This window comes from Leguminivora glycinivorella, chromosome 12 (genome assembly GCF_023078275.1).
Source record: "Leguminivora glycinivorella isolate SPB_JAAS2020 chromosome 12, LegGlyc_1.1, whole genome shotgun sequence".
Taxonomy (NCBI): domain Eukaryota; kingdom Metazoa; phylum Arthropoda; class Insecta; order Lepidoptera; family Tortricidae; genus Leguminivora; species Leguminivora glycinivorella.
Window position 1 is genome coordinate 4,370,465 of NC_062982.1, and position 19,988 is coordinate 4,390,452.

At 42.2% G+C, this 19,988-nt stretch overlaps 2 protein-coding genes and 1 non-coding gene across 3 annotated transcripts in view; 1 reads left to right on the forward strand and 2 right to left on the reverse strand.

The window, feature by feature from the left end:
• LOC125231823 (E3 ubiquitin-protein ligase ZNRF2) overlaps window positions 1-3,706 on the reverse strand; it is a 292,362-nt gene extending 288,656 nt beyond the window's left edge. Inside the window, exon 1 of the mRNA XM_048137404.1 lies at window positions 3,090-3,706. Within this exon, the coding sequence (XP_047993361.1) occupies window positions 3,090-3,462 (373 nt within the window). The 5' untranslated portion in view covers window positions 3,463-3,706. The remainder of the gene's footprint in view (window positions 1-3,089) is intronic.
• A 1,926-nt stretch (window positions 3,707-5,632) lies between these two features.
• LOC125231961 (uncharacterized Golgi apparatus membrane protein-like protein CG5021) lies at window positions 5,633-17,385 on the forward strand. Its single transcript, XM_048137567.1, is given in 6 exon segments — window positions 5,633-5,702; window positions 5,705-5,732; window positions 8,371-8,516; window positions 9,043-9,131; window positions 15,554-15,667; window positions 16,426-17,385. Coding segments are annotated over 6 exon segments (648 nt in total). The 3' UTR covers window positions 16,627-17,385.
• A 2,299-nt stretch (window positions 17,386-19,684) lies between these two features.
• On the reverse strand, window positions 19,685-19,778 carry Trnai-uau. The gene is made up of 2 exons: window positions 19,741-19,778; window positions 19,685-19,720 (listed from the first exon to the last, which is right to left on the reverse strand). It is a non-coding gene; the product is annotated as a tRNA-Ile (tRNA).
• Between the last annotated feature and the right edge of the window lie 210 nt (window positions 19,779-19,988).

A 19,988-nucleotide genomic window follows, 5' to 3' on the forward strand; every position in this document is an offset into this window, starting at 1 on the left:
GTTTCGCCATGTCTGTCTGTCCGTCCGTCCGTCCGTCCGTCCGTCCGTCCGTCCGTCCGCGGATAATCTCAGTAATCGTTAGCACTAGAAAGCTGAAATTTGGTACCAATATGTATATCAATCACGCCAACAAAGTGCAAAAATAAAAAATGGAAAAAAATGTTTTATTAGGGTACCCCCCCTACATGTAAAGTTGGGGCTGATATTTTTTTTCATTCCAACCCCAACGTGTGATATATTGTTGGATAGGTATTTAAAAATGAATAAGGGTTTACTAAGATCGTTTTTTGATAATATTTATATTTTCGGAAATAATCGCTCCTAAAAGAAAAAAAAGTGCGTCCCCCCTCTAACTTTTGAACCATAAGTTTAAAAAATATGAAAAAAATCACAAAAGTAGAACTTTATAAAGACTTTCTAGGAAAATTGTTTTGAACTTGATAGGTTCAGTAGTTTTTGAGAAAAATACGGAGAACTACGGAACCCTACACTGAGCGTGGCCCGACACGCTCTTGGCCGGTTTTCTTTAGTGTATGGTATCTATTTCAGTTTATAATATAGGTACCTTTTATTTTTCTGAATAGGAAATTAAAAACCATGACAAAAAATATTTTCAAAAATTCCTTGTCAATACTAACGGCTGCAAACATGCTACTTTGTAAACATTTTCCTACATCCAATAAGAATCTTATTAGGAAATGACATCAACATCACTAAAATATGATTCATGATCCACAACGGCTCATCTCATTGGACAGCAAAAGTTATAGTACCATAAATCTTTGATTATATGCTTGCATCTGATTGGGTTTCCTTTTTTAACTTTAATGTCTAACACAAATATATAGACATAAGTGAAATCTTTATTTATTTATTTTCTTTATGTAAAACAATACATTTTATTCCATTAAGGCACTGGTCCCACCGCGAGCTAGTAAGCTATGAGCTATCGGCTATAAAAACGAACAAAAGATAAGCACTCCTGTGTAAATAAAAGAGACACGGCGATATTGATAGCTCACCGCTGGGCGAGTAACTATAAACATCGCCGTGTCTCTTTTATTTACACGGGAGTGATTATCTTTTGTTCGTTTTTATAGCCGATAGCTCATGGTTTACTAGCTTGCGGTGGGAACAGTGCCTAATATTATATTAATACTATGTTTGCCCGGGGCATCGTCCCTAGCACGCTTGCCGCGTTTCCTCGCTGTATGGCTAGGCTCAGCCATTGTGCAAGGAAAAGGTGACATACGTTAATCTTACAGAAACATTGATTAATCTTTTTCAAGATTCGGAACCCTACTGCAAGTAGGTGTAGGCGCGGAATTTCAGAATGTGCAGTGCAGACATCTTTCTCCTTTACTCTAATTAGGGTGTATCTTGAGTGACAGAGAAAGATGCAAGATTTTCATTCTTTCACTTTGGATTTCATAGGGAGTGAAGGAATAGCACAGATTTGGATTTCTCCAGATGTTTTGAAAATTACCAGCTTTAAAGAAATCTTAGACATGTAGGAAAAACACAATTTGAACTCATCCTCCTTGCGTTATCCCGGCATTTGCCGTGGCTCATGGAAGCCTGGGGTCCGCTGTGACAACTAATCCCAAGATTTGGCGTAGGCACTAGTTTTACGAAAGCAACTGCCATCTGACCTTTCAACCCAAAGGGTAAATAGGCCTTATTGGAATTAGTCCAGTTTCTTCACGATGTTTTCCTTCACCGAAAAGTGACCGGCAAATATCAAATGACATTTCACACATAAGTTTCGAAAAACTCATTGGTACGAGCCGGGGTTCGAACCCGCGACCTCCAGATTAAAAGTTCTCAATTTGAACTATTAAATTTAAAGTATCTGGCATTTTAAAATTGTGTAACCCGTTCACTCCAGCATTGGTTCTATACAACCCAATGCAGGTATAGTTGATTGCAGTAGTTCATTTATTCACTAAAGTATTTCATACCTATTCATAAAACATAAACATACCTGCTAGCTCATCAAGATAATTATCATTTCATTATCATTGAGTTTACAGCACTATCAATCATAATTTCTTAACAAACACATGCCTTGAACAAGTCTATTTGAATTTAAAAATATACCTAACTATTTTAGTTTACAATTTTCTTTGGATTAAGAATATAGTACAGGGATTGAGTGAATTAATAAAAGAACATCAAACAACCCTTCAGACAAGGGTGAACTAACGCCTTCTGGGAGAGTACCTTTCATTGTAGACATCTTCTCACTTCTCACAAACTAGCTGTGGCCATGAGCACAGTATAATAAAGAGTACAATCATAATTAGTATTGCCACTCCCGCTCCCGCTGAAAGTGCCACCCACCCCCTCTCGGTTACCTTACAGTTACCGCCTGTCAAAAACGCCAACAGTCGAGCTGTTACATCTCACTCACACAAGCATGGTATGCATTCACCTACACGAGCTTAGAATGTGTAGGAAGTCTAGGAACAAGCCTCTCATATATTTGATCGCCAGTGTCCGAGAAGTGCCATGAGTAGCTCATTTGTAATAAAAAACAACAACATAAAACAGACAAAAGTTAATATTGCAAAGTGTTATGATTTTTAAACTTTGGACAGTTGTCAACATAATAACATTGTGATCCGTACAATGTAAACAGTATCTTCTAAATATACTATATATTTTTGAGACTCAAAACACACTTATAATAAGCATATCATGCCAATGTTCGCCTTCAAGTAGAGAACAAAGACCAACTTGTGTTACTGCAGTTTAGTCACACTTTTATGCAATTCAGGGTTGTTAGTGTTACAGCTCAATTTACCAATTTGCTTGCAAGTTTTGTTGGTTTTGAGATCAGGTATAATTTATTTTGAGGGTAAATTAGCTAATCAATGTGTAATTGACTCAGAAGTCTCTATTTACAGTGCGTTGATGTCTATGCATAGTATATCAACAATATTTTTCATTATGCATCAAAACATAGTAATGTTATAGGAAATACAAATTTACATTATGTTAGCTTAACTGTTAGTTGTAACACTGGTGTGTTAGGTAACTTCACTAATCAAATAAGAAATGCAAACTGCAAAAAAAAAAAAACTCACCGTTTATGGACCAGATATGTGAAGGCAAGGAGTGAGCAGCGTAGACGCGGCCGAGCGCCAGCGCGGCGCCGGGGCCCGGGCCCGGGCCCGCCTCCTCGTTGGAGCTGGAGTCCGTGTCGGGGCTCGCGGCCGCCGACGCCTCGTAGCTGGCCGAGCTCGGCGGGATCGCGATCGCCTCGTGCGACGCGTGCAGGTCCGGCACCGACGACAGCGACCGGGCCCGCTGGCGGTCGCTCGTCACCTGGATCCCCGGGATCGCACGCAACAAACTAAACCCACCACCCCCCGACACCACCTCGCTGCTCGAGCTCGTCGAGAATGTCCTCGCCCGCGGACTCTGCCCCCCGTTCGCCGTACTCGCCTTTGCACCCATTGCTGCACTGAATGTTACGCAAAAAAACACCTGTCACACGCACCGTGGATTAAACTACGAGCACGCGCGGACCGCTACGCCCGCGGTGGCGGAACGCATCTTACGGAGCGCTCTGACTGCGGCCTTTTACGTGTAAAACTTCAATAATCACGGGAAACGATGGGCCTCCGCAAAGTAAACAGCGATGCATGTGCGGTAGCTCTCTGCTTTCCTGCAAAATTTTGACAGGTCTGCCCGAACCACTACACACCACAGAGTCGGAATGTGATTACATGAAATCATTAATGCGTAGTTAGCAAATTATCTAAAGGCACTATGTTTTTGAAAACGTGATTATTTCTTATACAAAAACAGTTTAGCCACCCTCATAAAACACAAATGATAACTGTCAGATGTTTCAGTAGATGTGAGTAACTGAGTAATTTTTATAATCTGTGATACTCTGCATATGTCACGTCAACTTTTCACGAGAAACGAAAATAATACACGATTTTCAGTGTTTTCTCGTTTACTAATTCAAAATATAGTAATAATTTATTTGATAAGTTTCAGAAATGAACTCTGCAACCGTAAGTATTACTAAATAGAAAAAATATTAATTGTGTTGCAGTAAATTACCTCAAATTTATTTTCGTTATTACTCATGATTGATTCATAATGTTTTTTTGGTTTGAAACGTTAATATCCATACATATAACTTAGTCCGTTAATATGTGACTAACTTGTGCTCTGAGTGTTTATTTGACTAGCATTTGCGCAAGTTATTTTCAGCTTTAGGTTTATAATACCATTCCATTTGTTTGCTTTATTGATGAACTTTAAAGTAACCAAACAACTTAGCATATTTTTACTACCTTGACAAGTCAATCGTTATTCGTTTTAGTGTGTTACTAATTAGCAATTTATTATATCAATATTGTTGTTACGTTAATTTTTACAAATATCAAGAATACAAAAAAAACCATCAAAACCCAGAGTTTATCTGTGCTGCCATATCATGAAACTTGTACGCCTATCAGAATTAAATATATCTATTATAGACTATAATATAATTATGTATATCATGAATATAATGTGGTGCAAACAGGAACTAACATCCTCATATTGTAAAATATGATAATGACTTCATCATACCATAGACCATCATTTATTTGATCATCATAGTCCTTTTATATTGATTTAGACTAACACGATTTGCACTCATAATTTTAGAACAAAACGGGACTTAATCGCGTAAACACTTACATTTATATTAGGCCCGACGTTTCGAACATCACATTATGTTCGTGGTCACGGGTAGACTGGCGAGGAATTGCATCAACATCTTCTAGCCGCGCGAGTTTCTCGAACTACCCGCACTTGTTCTTGATTATTCACTTTTGCGCTAGGGTTGTCACTTTGCCTACACACAACACTCACGACATCAGCAGGTGTGTCCCTCGGTGTTTTTTCACGCTTACATTTGCTAATCACTGGATTCCACGAAGAAGAAATTCCCTGTCCCTCATTTTGGTTGCAATTTCGATGCTTCCTAATTTCAATCGCTTCACGTACTTTTCTGCTGTAGAACAGACGTTCCGTTGATAGAATTTTGGGACTATGGAGCTCGATCCAGTGGTTTGGTCCCGACTGTAGCCTAATATAAATGTAAGTGTTTACGCGATTAAGTCCCGTTTTGTTCTAAAATTATAGTCCTTTTAGTCCCTTGATAATGCTAGTAAATGAATGTATGTATTTGCCTCTCTTAAGTAGATCATAAACATTTTAAATGAATCAACATTAATCCTCATTTGAGTTGATATGATTTTGCCATAAATACATCAGTCAGGTAGACAACTCTATTCAGCACTTTTATCAGTAAAAAAGTTGAAAACATAAATATTGAGAAAATGAATTATCTGCCGGTTTTAAGGATTCTAAATGTAAATATAATATTATATATTGTTTTATCAAAGGAAAAAAATACACCTTTAGTGCTTCTCATATGTAGTAAGCACACATTTCTACTTGTCAAAAAGTGGTGTATTATGTAATATGTATAATATTCAAATTTTCACTGAGAATAATTTAAATAATGAACTTACTATCTCATTATGTGCAAAGAGGTTGTCTTCCTGCCATCATGTAATGTATGTATGCTCGCATTAGCTTTGCACGGCTTGGCCTGTAGATGTCGCTACTTATATTACAGCCAGGTGTGCCGCAGGTTCCGCTGCTGGATGACGACACGCTCGCGTTCGGGAAGAGGACAATGCGGGGAAGAAATTTATGTAAGTTGATGTGTTTCTGAACCTTCCGATAAACTGATCCACTTGTAGCATGGTCCTGATATATTTTTAGGGTTCCATACCAAAAAGATATTAAAGAAATCCTTATTAAAAAAAAAATATTATAATAGGACATTCTTACATAGATTTAATGAGTCCCTCTTCTTCTTCCTGCCACATTCCCATTTTCAATTGGGGTCGGGCCTCCTTGTACGTAGGCGCCAGGACCATCTGTCCTGGGTTGTTGTTGGTGAGATGTTCAGGGCTTTTAGATCCTTCTCGGTTCTAGTCCACCAGGTAGAAAGTGAACTACCTCTGCCACGGGGTTTTGTTGGGATATTTAAAGCTGTCTTCACGGAGTAGTCATCGCCTCTTCTGTTCATCTGTTCTTCTGTTCAGGGTTATCCTATCAGTGTGTCAATCACAGCTGCTTGACTTTTTAGTATGTGTGTTGTGTCTGTGTATTTTTATATTTTATTGTAAATTATGAGTTGTGTTACTTGAAATAAATAAATTTTAATTTAATTTTAATTTAATATGACCCAACCAGCGGAGTCGGTTTTCTTTGAGCTTATCTGATTTAATGAGTCCCACGGTAAGCTCAACAAGGCTTGTGTTGTGGGTACTCAGACAACGATATATATAATTATAAAACCTATACAAATACATATACATAGAAAACATCCATGACTCAGGAAAAAATATCTGTGCTCATCACACAAATAAATGCCCTTACCGGGATTCGAACCCGGGACCGCGGCGTAGTAGGCAGGGTTACTACACGCTAGGCCAGACCGGTCGTCTTTATGGTCTGACTCCTTAGCTTATAGTACAGACTACAGAGTATACACTGTACACACATTCTCTACTGTTTGGTCCTTTTCCGCTTCTACTGATCGAAACTTTATTTGCCTATGTCCAAAGTTCAAAGGGCCATATGTACTGTAAAACGTCGTACGATACACTTATGAAGTTTCGTCACTCATGTCCATTTAAGTCTGGTTTGAGTGTCACGCGGACCGTCCGATCCGCGCGACCAATGTGTATGAAGCTGATGTTGTCGTCCGCGCGGACCCGTCCTCGCCACTAAAACGCTCCCTGAATTTAACACTTATTGATATTGACCTATTGGAAAAGGTGCAGCGTAGCTTTACTAAAATACCAAGGCAGATCAAGAGACTACCATACGAAAGTAGACTGGAAGCACTGAAGTTGACTACACTCAGGGCCGGATTAAGCGTAGAGCGAGTGGAGCGGCCGCTCTAGGCGCCGAATGGTAAGGGGGCGCCAAAATCATCATTGCGTGGGCGCACAAAGAGCCCAGAATGGCGAGAGGAGCCGGGAATTAATTATATTCAACTATAAAATCTAGATTTGTGATTGTGATTCAGATTATCGGAAAAGTAGCACCATGTACAACTAAAAATAAAACTGATGACGAAATAAAAGTCCTAGAAGTCGAGAACGTAAGCACCCTGTGAAATCTAAATACCCCAAAATATGCCAAAGTTCTGCAATTAGAGTCGAATTTCTCGACTTCTCAATGTATGTCCAAGTTGGCCATTGTTTTTCTCTCCCATGCCTTGCCGTGGCCCTGAACTGAAGCTCAAATGCGACTGTTATCAGTTCTTGGTCTACCAGAGCTTGTGGTCTTTGGCCTCTTTTGTTTCATCACAGTCATTTGTCTTGTCCTAGTAAACTCCTTAATGAACACGCCGCGCAGGAAAGCTTTAACATCGTGTACGTTTGGCCTTATGAAAGACAGGGGCTTCACACCTCCCCCATAAATACATACATACATAATAGGAAAAATTTTCGCGCTCGCTTCGCTCGCGTTTACTTATTCTGCCTGGTACGAATACATGTCATATATTTTAGTTAAATACTTAATCAAATGGTTGAGGTGTCAGAGGGACACAGCGAATCTATAAGGATGGCGTTTTGGCTTCGGACCCCAAAAAAAATTAAATAAGGGGGCGCCAAAACCATATCTCGCTCTACCCTGATCGAGTGCGCGGGCCGGCGCTGACTACACTCAAGGAAAGAAGAGATAGAGGTGATCTTATTGAAGTAAATCCTGAATGGACACTATGACCTCAAAGACTTCAAATCTGTACTAATACCCGACTGAGAGGGCACCACTTAAAGCTACAAAAACTCTGCATGTCAAACAGACACTTCTTTGCTAACAGAGTAGTCACGCCTTGGAACAAGCTACCAGAGGAAGTAGTCTCAGCACCCAACATCAACAGTTTTAAGAACAAATTAGACAAACATAATAATATGAGATAAACCTAGGAAAAGATATCAGGATACAGGCCATATCAGTTGTTTTTCAACTGCCTGCTTGAATTAAATAAATAATAATAATATTAGTCCGCGTGACACTATTTAAAACCAGCCTAAAACATCCTATGTTTAAAATTGCAAACGGGACTTAATCACGTCACATCTAATACATCTTTCTATGCTTTTAACAATTTTAAATATGGGTCAAAATCGTGAACGTTTATTTCAAACGTTGATTTCAGTGTGAAATGAAAACTTCAGTCGTGTTTTAATTTTCGGATTCCCTCCTTACCAAACTTGTGTCGTGATAATGTAATGTCCATAACTGAATAGAAATGCCTCTGTATTCCAGCCACCCATACATCGTGTTCTTCCACCTGGTGTTCCGGTGCTCAGCCATCGTGGTGTACATCCTCTGCGGGTGGTTCTCCGACTCCTTCATAGCCTCCTTCGTGCTGGTGATCCTGCTACTGTCCGCTGACTTCTGGAGCGTCAAAATATCACTGGTATATCTTACAATACTCTTTGCACCTCAATAAATCTTCTTCCTCGTTCCCTCAATGCTGAGGATCGCGACCACAAGTAGCGTGTCTCCATTGAACGCGGTCATAAGCCATGTGGACTGCACGATATAGGCTGCCGCCAGTCGACTTCTTCACACAGTTTGACCATCTCTTACGAGCCCCACCCCAAGTGCGTTTACCATTCATTCGCCCCAAGATGATACACTTCTCCATATTATTCATTATTATTATTTTCTCCATATTACCTGAATAAATAAAACTTGTAAAAGTGTAACAATATCTGCCTCCAATTTTCAAGACCATTAGATAGCAGAGAAACATTTAGAAATTAGAATCTCCAATAACCTAACCACAAAATTTAAATTTTGAAAAAAAAAAACCCGACGTAGTAGCCCAATTTTTAAGAAACATGGCTAATTAAGAAACATGGCTTTATTCATATGAGGTGCAAAGTCTGAATACGAGTTTTATTAAATTAATGAATATTAATATTAAATTTTACATTCCAGGTCGCCTCCTCGTAGGTCTGAGATGGTGGAACTATGTGGATGACGATGGGAAATCGCACTGGGTCTTCGAATCCAAGCAGGTACGATATTCGCTCATACATAGGGTAGGTTCCTGAGTCATGGATAGCTTTTCTATAAATAAAAATAAATAAAATAATTCTACATGACATCAAAGCTCTCCAAATGGCCTCTACGTGTTGGATCTATATCCCCACGCACGTCTTATAAATGACCATGGCTCGAAAGACCCGAGAGTTTTAAACGGAGATTACAAATAAAATAAATAAATATATGTAAGTATGTATTTAATTGTATTATTTGTGCCGTTTGTATATCCGAGGTCTTTATAGAGAGAGTACGTCGTAGACGTCGCATCGGACCGATAGATGGCGCCATCGTTCGTTGTAAGTCGCGATGTTGGTAGTCCCGTTTTTCCCCACCTGCAACACAAGGCCCCCGCGCCCCGACTCGCCACCAGCCACCCTCATTGTTTCGTCGAACGCCGAAGTGACCGGTTGTCGCGTATTCCGTTCGAACATTTTTACAGCATGGTGTCTCGAAATTAATCTTTTAGTTTCTATTTCCTTGTTATTTCTGGTCAAACCAGAGTTATTCGTGTTTTTATTTAAAAAGTGGCTTATAACGTTTCGGAATTATGAAATTTTTCAATTTCATCCGTCAATTCTTTCTTCCCTTTTAATTTGCGCTCGTTCGTCTTGAATAATGAGATATATTATGCCTCGCTAGCGATCATTATTCGTCTTTCGGGGTTCTCACTATAGAAATGAACGAGCGGTGCTTTATGATTCTACCCACTTTTTTGTAAGAAAGTTCCATGCTGCAAAAATCGTTACCGTTAATCAGTTTTCTTTTTAAACTATTCGCATTTCCGAGACTAAAGTAGGAAGTGTTATCCGCGTATTAAAAGTTTCGCGCGAGAATATAAGCGGTAACGTAGGTAAGTTGCTCCGCCGGGGACCACGTGCTCCGGGGACCACGTGCTTCGCGACCGCGGGCTGCGCGACCTGCGGGCTGCGGCGGCGGCGGCGGCGGGCGCGGTGGAGGAATACCGCGCTTCAAGGAGGTTTGAATTTCTCCGACGAATGGGTGAGCAGATTCATATTATTTTAGAAAGAATATGTTCGGTTTCCGATTCGGTGCGGAGGCCCCAAGCCACGTGTCGGCGCCGAAACTTACTGTAGCGCTGCGATAGCGCCGCTGACCGCGGCAGTGTTGTCCGCCGCGTCGGCGCCGCCGAGGTTGCGTAGAAGTTGCCTCCTCGTTAACGATGGCCATCTCTGCGGTGCCGCCGAACAACGTTGTGGCCGCCGCATAGGCGTCGCGTGCGACGCTGTAAGTATGTCTGCTGCTGCCCCGACGCGAGCGCCGTGCCGTTAGTGATCAGTCGTCAATACGCAGGCTACCAGCGCGGCCACCTTCTGCCCCCGCCACAACGCCGCGAGCCTGCTGAAGCTGTCCACCAGTATCGCTGGCCGCCACGCTTATGCTGGCGCCTCGATGGTGATGCAGAGCGTTCGTCTGCCGTGACAACGCCGCGATCCTGCTGAAGCTGTCCACCAGTATCGCTGGCCGCCACGCTTATGCTGGCGCCTCGATGGTGATGCAGAGCGTTCGTCTGCCGTGACAACGCCGCGATCCTGCTGAAGCTGTCCACCAGTATCGCTGGCCGCCACGCTTATGCTGGCGCCTCGATGGTGATGCAGAGCGTTCGTCTGCCTTGACAACGCCGCGATCCTGCTGAAGCTGTCCACCAATATCGCTGGCCGCCACGCTTATGCTGGCGCCTCGATGGTGATGCAGAGCGTTCGTCTGCCGTGACAACGCCGCGATCCTGCTGAAGCTGTCCACCAGTATCGCTGGCCGCCACGCTTATGCTGGCGCCTCGATGGTGATGCAGAGCGTGCGTCTGCCTTGACAACGCCGCGAGCCTGCTGAAGCTGTCCACCAATATCGCTGGCCGCCACGCTTATGCTGGCGCCTCGATGGTGATGCAGAGCGTGCGTCTGCCTTGACAACGCCGCGAGCCTGCTGAAGCTGTCCACCAATATCGCTGGCCGCCACGCTTATGCTGGCGCCTCGATGGTGATGCAGAGCGTTCGTCTGCCGTGACAACGCCGCGATCCTGCTGACTGTCCACCTGCTGTAGCTGTCCACCAGTATCGCTGGCCGCCACGCTTATGCTGGCGCCTCGATGGTGATGCAGCGAGCTCATCTGCCGTGACAACGCCGCGATCCTGCTGAAGCTGTCCACCAGTATCGCTGGCCGCCACGCTTATGCTGGCGCCTCGATGGTGATGTAGAGCGTTCATATGCCGTGACAACGACGCGAGACGCGACCCTGCCGAAGCTGTCCACCAGTATTGCTGGCCGCCACGCTTATGCTGGCGCCTCAGTGGTGACGCGGAGCGTAATACTGTTAACCGCTGCACAGGCGTCGCAATCCTTCTGCTGCGTCTGCCGTGACAACGCCGCAAGCTACTTGAAGTTTTCCACCGGTGTCGTCGGCCGACACGCTCATGCTGGCGCCTTGATGTCGCCTCGATCGCACGAGGTAAGATTGCAGACGCGGCGACCTTCATCGCGCCACCGAGCGCAATACTGCGGCTGCCGCGAAGGCGTCGCTAATTTTCCTGCCGCGTTTGCCGTGACGACGCCGCGAACTCTGTTGATGCTGTTCACCGATGTAGCTGACTGCCACGCTGGCGCCGGTGCCTCCCGCGCTGACGGCGGCGACCTCGAGAGGGCCACCGAGCACGATACTGCGCGACGCGACAGGGCATCGAGACGCCTTTCGAGCTGACGACGGCCGTCTCAATCTCACCGCCGAACATAACAGCGTCTGCTGCAGTGACAAGCTGGTAAGATTGCTGATGTGGGCCCTTGGTGCTGCTAGCCGCCACGCTGATAACGCCCGTCGCGCCTAAGATGTCACGCTCACCGCGAACACTGTCTTCCCCTACAATGGTGCCACGACCACGACTATCCAGGCTCCGTCTGCTACGGTATCGTTGCAGACTCTGTTGCTGACCAGGCTGATACTACCCTCCAATGTGACGCCGGGCGCCGCTATCAGCTGACATCCCGTACACTATGGTATCCACTCTTCTCTTTCCAGTTCCCGTGAAGTACGACTGTATTTACACTCTATTTTGACCAAGGACTCCTCCGTCGCCGAAGTGAGAACAGATAAATTCTTAAGATGCTACGTCCTAACGTGGTTTGGAGACCCATAGTTGAACGAGGTAAGACGTCAATAACCGGACGAGGAGCCGCACTGCTGCGAGGGTGTCCTGACGATGTTCGCGAGCTATCTAATCGGAGAGGCGCCTCGCGAGAAGACCCTGTGATTCCTGTACATCGCTCATTGTGTAGGTCAAAGACATCGTAAAGGTTTGCGGAATTAAAAAAAAAATCCCTTTCAGAATGTCCAGATCTGAATTCGAGCCAGCGTCCTGCATCCTGAGCGTGCGTCTGTTTACCGGGCGGACACCAAAACCGATCGGCAATCTGGCCGCGGGGGTTCCAAGTACACGACGATTTCCCGGAGGCTTGTGGCGCCCCCTGTCCATTCGAGAGATTAACTTATTCGCCGAGCCTCTAATAAACAAATTGGGAAAAATAAACCTGCTTCGCCTTAGTGAACTTCAGATTCCAGCTCAAAGCGAAAGGGGCCAGGAACTCAGGAGTACTTCAGTAGTTATCATCTGGCTCGACTATACTCAATTAATATAGTGCTTGATTCGATCGTAGAACCTGATTTCATAAATTTCACAACTTTCGTGGTCTACAGAGGAAGGTTGCACCGCTGCAGTTTCCAGCATTACCTCGTACAGCTGCCGATAGCTGTAGGCCAATCGCCCCTGTTTTGCTTGCATCTGCAGCCCGATAAGACCTTCAATAATCGGAACATTGTACGAAGTAAAGCTCTTCCGATGGAGAATAATCTTCAACAGGCGGTGGCGCTGGCGACTGAAGTGACATGCAGCCGGCTTAAGGTTCGCATAGCACTATATGCTATGCACAGTTCAGTTGTATGTTATGTTATGCTGTACGATGGCAGGACTACATCTCTTCTGTTACGAGTAACTACGACAGTAACTGCTGACTCCAACAGACTGTCGTACGAGGTCAGTATGCACCCCCTGGGAGCCAAGTAAGTGACCTTCGGTGACCTCGCCTTCTTCTGCTTCGCCCGTCATCGTACCTCTTCGTCTGCGAGAGCCCTGCATTACGCCGTACAACGGTACGTATTAAGCCTCCGCCACACATAAAGCGCATTCCGCTTCGCTATCAGCGCGCTGAATGCGCGTGCATTCCGCTCGCGTCCCGCGCGCGTTGCGCTCGCTATCAGCGCTCGTTCGTTCCCGCTAGCGCCCACTGGGCGCAACGCCAGCGTTAGTGCGGTGCACCGCCATTATTGCGCTCCGCCTACGCTCTTAAAGCGCGCATGTGTGGCGGTGTTAAATTCACCCCTTGACCTGCTACCACGACGTGTTCAGCAATCACCAGCGATGCGACACTGACGTCTCCACCTCTCAGTCTACTCTGTCGACCTTCATTGCACGAAGTAGAAATCCGTCGCATCGGGTTTTGGATTAGGTAATGGATTACCCTAAGAGTCAATGACTGACTTAAAGAAATCGACTGATACCTCCGTCCAGTGTAGTAGCAATCGACAGCGCTCGTACTTTTCATCTTCTAGGCTAGTCTTACCGAGCGATCGGTATCCTCAAATGCCCTCACTAAAAAGAGTTCAGAGTTCAGGAGTCTCGCTTGCAACCGCGCTCGCTTGACGCGAAATAGTCTGATCGAAAATACCAGTATTGTAACAAATAGCCCTTGGGCACGTGAGTGATGACCTTTTTCTGTGTTTGATATGGACGTAAGACGTTGGACTTTAAATAGTCATATCAAAGCTAATATTGATTTAGATAATTTTTACGAAGGGTTGACAAAAGCAGTATCAATTACGTTACCCTGCTACAGTACAGATAGTTACACTACTTTTACAGTTAATTTTACACACTTTGTGTCTGAAATTGGGTTTATAACCTGAAAAAATTTTTGTATCTTGTTCAAGTCAGCCTCGCCTACATCTTTTTTTTTTTGGTTTTGATCTGCGATGTATAATAATGTCATTTCTCTAACTATTCGCTGACTAAAGCTAAACGTCATCACGAAAATCTCTTTATGCGTTTCTGGCACCGAGATATTCGCGGATCGAAGGCTATTTCGACTGATACATCTGTCAAATCGGTTCAACTGATTCACTTATTCTTCTATGATATGCCAATAGGGCTACCAAAGGCTTGCGCGCCAGCTGACTCGCCACCAGGAGATAATAAACAGGTCTCTATAAAGACCTCGGATATACAAACGGCACAAATAATATAAAAATTTTACCTTCCAATAAAATTTGTATTATTTTGCCTGGTATATCCGAGGTCTGAGTGATGCCTTCCTGTAGGCTTAATATACCGTCGGCACTTCTCCTCAACAATGAGGGTGGCTGGTGGCGAGTCGGGGCGCGGGGGGCCTTGTGTTGCAGGTGGGGAAAAACGGGACTACCAACATCGCGGCGGTGAGACGCCGGAGCGACTTACAACGAACGATGGCGCCATCTATCGGTCCGATGCGACGTCTACGACGTACTCTCTCTATAAAGACCTCGGATATACCAGGCAAAATAATACAAATTTTATTGGAAGGTAAAATTTTTATATTTATCTAAGTATGTATATCGTCGTCTAGCACCTATAGTAGGGCTTATTTTATCAAATTTAAAATGTTCTATGTCTCACCCTCTTAAATTGTTCTCTGGTACTAAAAATCACTTAACTAAGTAATTTTTCTTCAGAATTTTCTGTTACATTTAGGGGTCGAAGGTCTAACGAAAAAACAATAATTTTGTATGAGGAATCAAAATTTTCAATGTATGGTAGCGACCCCTAAAATGTAACGGAAAAAAAAAAAAACTTACAAACGTTTTTAGTAGCATAGAACATTTTTGGGGGCTAGGTTAAACTGTGTAAGCCTTATAAGGTAAGTTTAAAAAACCCCTAGTTGAAATAAAAAGAAAAAAAGTGTCTGTCAGTTGTCTACCCAACCAGTTGTCCCCACTTCGTGCAGGACGGAGCCGGGATGCCTGAGATCCGGCACTCTCTGGCGGACTATGCTAGAGACAAGAGGAAGGAAGAGCTACATCGGAACTGTCCACGCTATAATAAAATTTTCTAGATCAAGTTGTTTACCTATCAGTTATTGTAAAATTGAAATTTGAAAGTGATAGATTGTTGATTACTATCGTCTTCGTCTTAATCCTCGATGACCCAGCAATGCCCTGCTGTCTGAAGATGGTGGCAAGCGGGATCCCCGTTCCCTATCGCCGTCAAATATTTAAATTTTTCTTTTTTTTACGATGGGACTGGCATGATCTTAAGAGTAAAAGTCCCGAAATAAATAAAAAAAAGTTCTCTTTCAGAATCGTGTGAACCGCAACGAGAGCAGACTGTTCTGGCTTGGACTGATTCTTTGCCCCCTTGTGTGGAGCGGCTTCTTCCTTATGTGTCTCTTCACGCTCAAGTTCAAATGGATGGTAATAGTTTAACTTTTATTGAGTACAGCGCCATCTATTGGTAGCAGAAGGAATTACGATTTTCACTCCTACCCACATTTGAATATCAATGAGTTTCAGTAAATAACCTAACCAAAAAAAATTAAATTTAGAAAAAAACCCCGACCGCGACATAGTAGACCGATTTTCATGAAACATGACTAAGAAAAGAACACTCCCGACTAACTCAGCTTTCAGACAAAAAAAAACTAAATCTAAATCGGTTATTTTGTTACTACGATGCCACAGACAGACACACACGCAGACAGACAGACACGTCAAACTTATAACACCCCGTCATTTTTGCGTCGGGGGTTAAAAAAATCAATCCCATGTACGCTTAGAAGGTTACAATTTTTATCTTTCAATAGAATCAATAGAGATATTAGTGTCGACTTTTAGATCCGTTCCAACAAAATCTAACATCAAACCAATTAACAGTAATGTCGCATTTAAACACTATGATTCTGGAAAGCCATTTTATGCAAGTTTCATATATCACCTTTGTATGTTTTTTAACGGCTTACTTACTGCATCAGGGGGGTTACCATGACGTACTAAAGACGTTCAGTTTAGGTTGAGAGAAAGAGACACAGCTATAGCAGTTACATAGCTCCGTCCCTCTCTCTCAACCTAAACTGAACGGCATTAGCACGTCATGGTAACCCCCCAGGTCAGTGACCCAAAAAGGGAAGCTTTCTGAAGTTTTTTTTTTAACTACGTATGTTTTTTACCCACAGCTCCTCGTCCTAATTGCCCTAACGCTCAGTGGTGCCAACCTCTACGGCTACATCAAATGCAAGTTCGGGGCCAAAGAAAACCTGCAATCAGCCACGACAGACTTCGTCAAGAAACAGATTCTTCAGAACGCTACTTCGTTCATGTTCTCACAGCCTTCACCCCCTAACGCGGCGGGGGGGAATGTTACTGGTGTAGTTTAAGTTTTAGACTTATAAAGAGATTTGAGGGTGCCTTTCCGCTAGAGATTTGCTACGTTACGTTGCTATGGATGCGATTGATATCCGGGCATTTTCAGAATTTGGGACACCCCAATTTGCGTAAGTCGTTAACAAAAATTAACTCACTGTCAGTTTTGTGACTATAGTTAAGCATGAAATTTCAATAAAAATATTGTTTTTGTGTTAATTACATAAAATTGAAGCGATAATCTCCATTAGAAATGTTCAATCATGTTCATTGTTCCACAAAGCATAGCGCTAGTGGGAATGGGTTCGACTATGCTGATTGGTGGATATCAAACACTTCCACGTAGCACACCTCTGGTGGAAAGGTACCCTAAGGTCAATACGGTAAGTGTGTCATATGGGGGAGTATGTCTGGTCTTCACATTTTGCCTGTTTAAACAATGTTTAATGTTTATTGAGAGTCCATACGTTTGCAACTAATCGTGAGTAGCAAGTAGCAAAAGAATAAACTCGCGAAAACACCTGTAGGCCTAGCACATGATTTCTGCGGGAGTATGTCGCGAGATAGATCACGTCTTCTTCTAATTGTAATATCTGGGTTCTATTTTGTTATATCACGTCTTTAGATAAAAAAAAAACTCATAAATACAAAAAAAAAAACTTTATTTCGAAACCCTGACACCTGCGACGTGCTTGCGAACATTAGACGGACCTTTTACGACTGAGCTACGCCCAGTCTATGCGTGGTTGGCGAAATTAACGACCATATTTTGCGTTTCTGCGAAAGAAAACGCATGCGAAAATTTGCGTTTTGAGATCGAAATTCGAACGAAAAGCCCCACAAAACAAATTTCCGAAATAGTTGGATTTTGTCGGATATGCATATAAATAAATAAATATAAAAGAATTGCTCGTCTAAAGGTATAAGATTAATGAGTAAGGTAGTCTATCTCTATGTCGCGGCGACATACTTTCTCTCGTCTCTCGCCAATCACATGATTGGCAGCAGGGTTAGCACATGCTAACCCTGCTGTGACAATGAGTGAAAAGGCCTTGTACATCCCTGTATGGCACACACCCGTATTGACCTTATGGTGATTTTTGCCTTGAATGTGTTTAGGAATATATCAGTGTTCAGTGAACTTTGCTGATTCTGATTTGGAAAATATGCAGAAATGAAGTAGGAAACTATACAAACAATTTAGTCAGTAAAGAAGGCGCATTTTTTTATATTTCTCAGGAAAGATAAAATAACCCTTCGAGCCTGCATTTTTAAATTTGACGCTTTCTCTACTGACGAAAATTACTTGCCATACTTTACCCGCCATATCCATTTTGGATGTTACCATCGGCAACACTGTTAGCTGTACATCATTTGTAATCCTTATTACAAGGGCCTAATGTCTACCGATACCGATGGCTACTAGTAGTTCAGTGTTGCTTTTAGTACGTGAAAAAAGTATCCCAACCTTCTAAATAAAGGAACAAAAATATTATCCATTTGATCTTTAACACATTTTTCGTTAGAAATCATCTTTACCATTAAGGTACAGTGGGGCAAATCTCGACTGGGGGGTAAATGTAACGGGTTCATTTTTTCCATGTTTTACAATGTTTGCATTATTAAATAGTGTCACCGGTTATTTATGGTAGGCATGTTCAGTGGATACATGTAGAACTCAACATAATAGTGTAATAAAATGAAAAAATGGATTAGTTACAATTGCCCCCCGCCCAGTCGAGATTTGCCCCACTGTACCTTACGTTTTCTTTGTAAATAAAGTTCCTTGATCTTTCTAAGTATTTTATTTATTTAAGTAAAGATATTATTAATGTAATTACTTGATAAAATATAATTGAAATAAAATTGTAATTATTGCACACAGATATTTATGATTTTCATTGTGATTTGTTTGATTTTCCATTCCATTACATACGTATTGTATTATATTGTCATTCCAAATTTATAAAGAAATATTGATGTCACATTACGGTTACTAAAGTAATAATAATTATTTACAATTATGGATCTTTTTATTTTATTTTGGAACCTTAGCATTTTCCTGCAACACTGCTATATAAGGACTAAACATCTTTCTTTCTATAATAAGCTTTTAAATAACATTATTCAGTTACTCTGGAAGTGATAACGGATAACGTTTAATATGAAAACAGTTTTCAAAAACTGTAAAAGCAAATTTTTATTTTGGAACACGATTCCACAAGTTACAATTTTTCATAGAACTTGTAGGATCGTACTTCGGAGGAAAGTAAAAAAAATGAAAATTTTGGGACATTTTTGTCTCCTATCGGGATGAAGGGGCTCATGATTTCGAGTAGAAAAAATATGGAAATGTAAAAAAAATAAAAAAAGTGAAATCGACAATTTTTTTGCAAAAAAGCGTAGCACTATTAGTGACACGTCAACAATCTTGACGAATCACGATACGCGTGGACAGACTTCATTCATAATTTGTGTGATGAAAAAAACGTTTGTTCGGATCTGGGCATCTGGGTTAAGTATATTACCTTTTCTCAAACATGCAATGAAATATTGTCTTTACGTTCCTTAAAATGGGCTGGGAAGTATCGCTTTTTGGGCGCAACAACTCGAGAGGACTGTAAAGGGATTTCATATTATTTTTTAGGCCTAAGCCTGCAAAATAACTTTTTTTTATAAAATATTGTCCTTTAGAGCATTTTTTTTTATTTCATTGTATGTTTGAGAAAAGCACTATACATGCCTCGGCGTGAAAACGGATTCCCGGCCTCGTATCCCTATCCGGTTATATACCCACTTGGCCGGAAATCCTCATTTTCCCGGCCTCTGATGTAATGTACTATTCGTACAAAATGTAACCATTGCTCTTGCAGCCTTATTTAAAAAATGTAAAACGTGAATCTGATTCTACCTACAGTTATGGTTTTATAAAAAGTTGCATTTTTTTCAGTTTATTTTGAAAACTGCAAAACCACCTACATATAGATTGAGTTTTCTTTTATTCCTCTATTTTCATTCATAATTTGAAAGAAAATCCCATTTTACCATTTAAACTGTGTCATACAAAAATTATGCTCCAGGTGAGGCTCGAACTCACAACCCCGGCATTTCTCACACGAACACTGTCTTATAAGTACCGTGCGCTAACCAATTGCGCCACTGGAGCTATGATGGCACAGGCCGAAATTACTCGTCACTTTTGCCTACACACTTTGTGGTCAAATGACGTCCTCTTTCGTGATACTAAATGTCAGAATTTCTGTGTTTTCCAACTGCACACATTATTTGACACAGTGTTTGTTTTGACAGCTCGTCGACCAATAACAAATTGTGTCATTTAGCACCCCACGTTTCCTGATTGGTTCTTGACACGTCA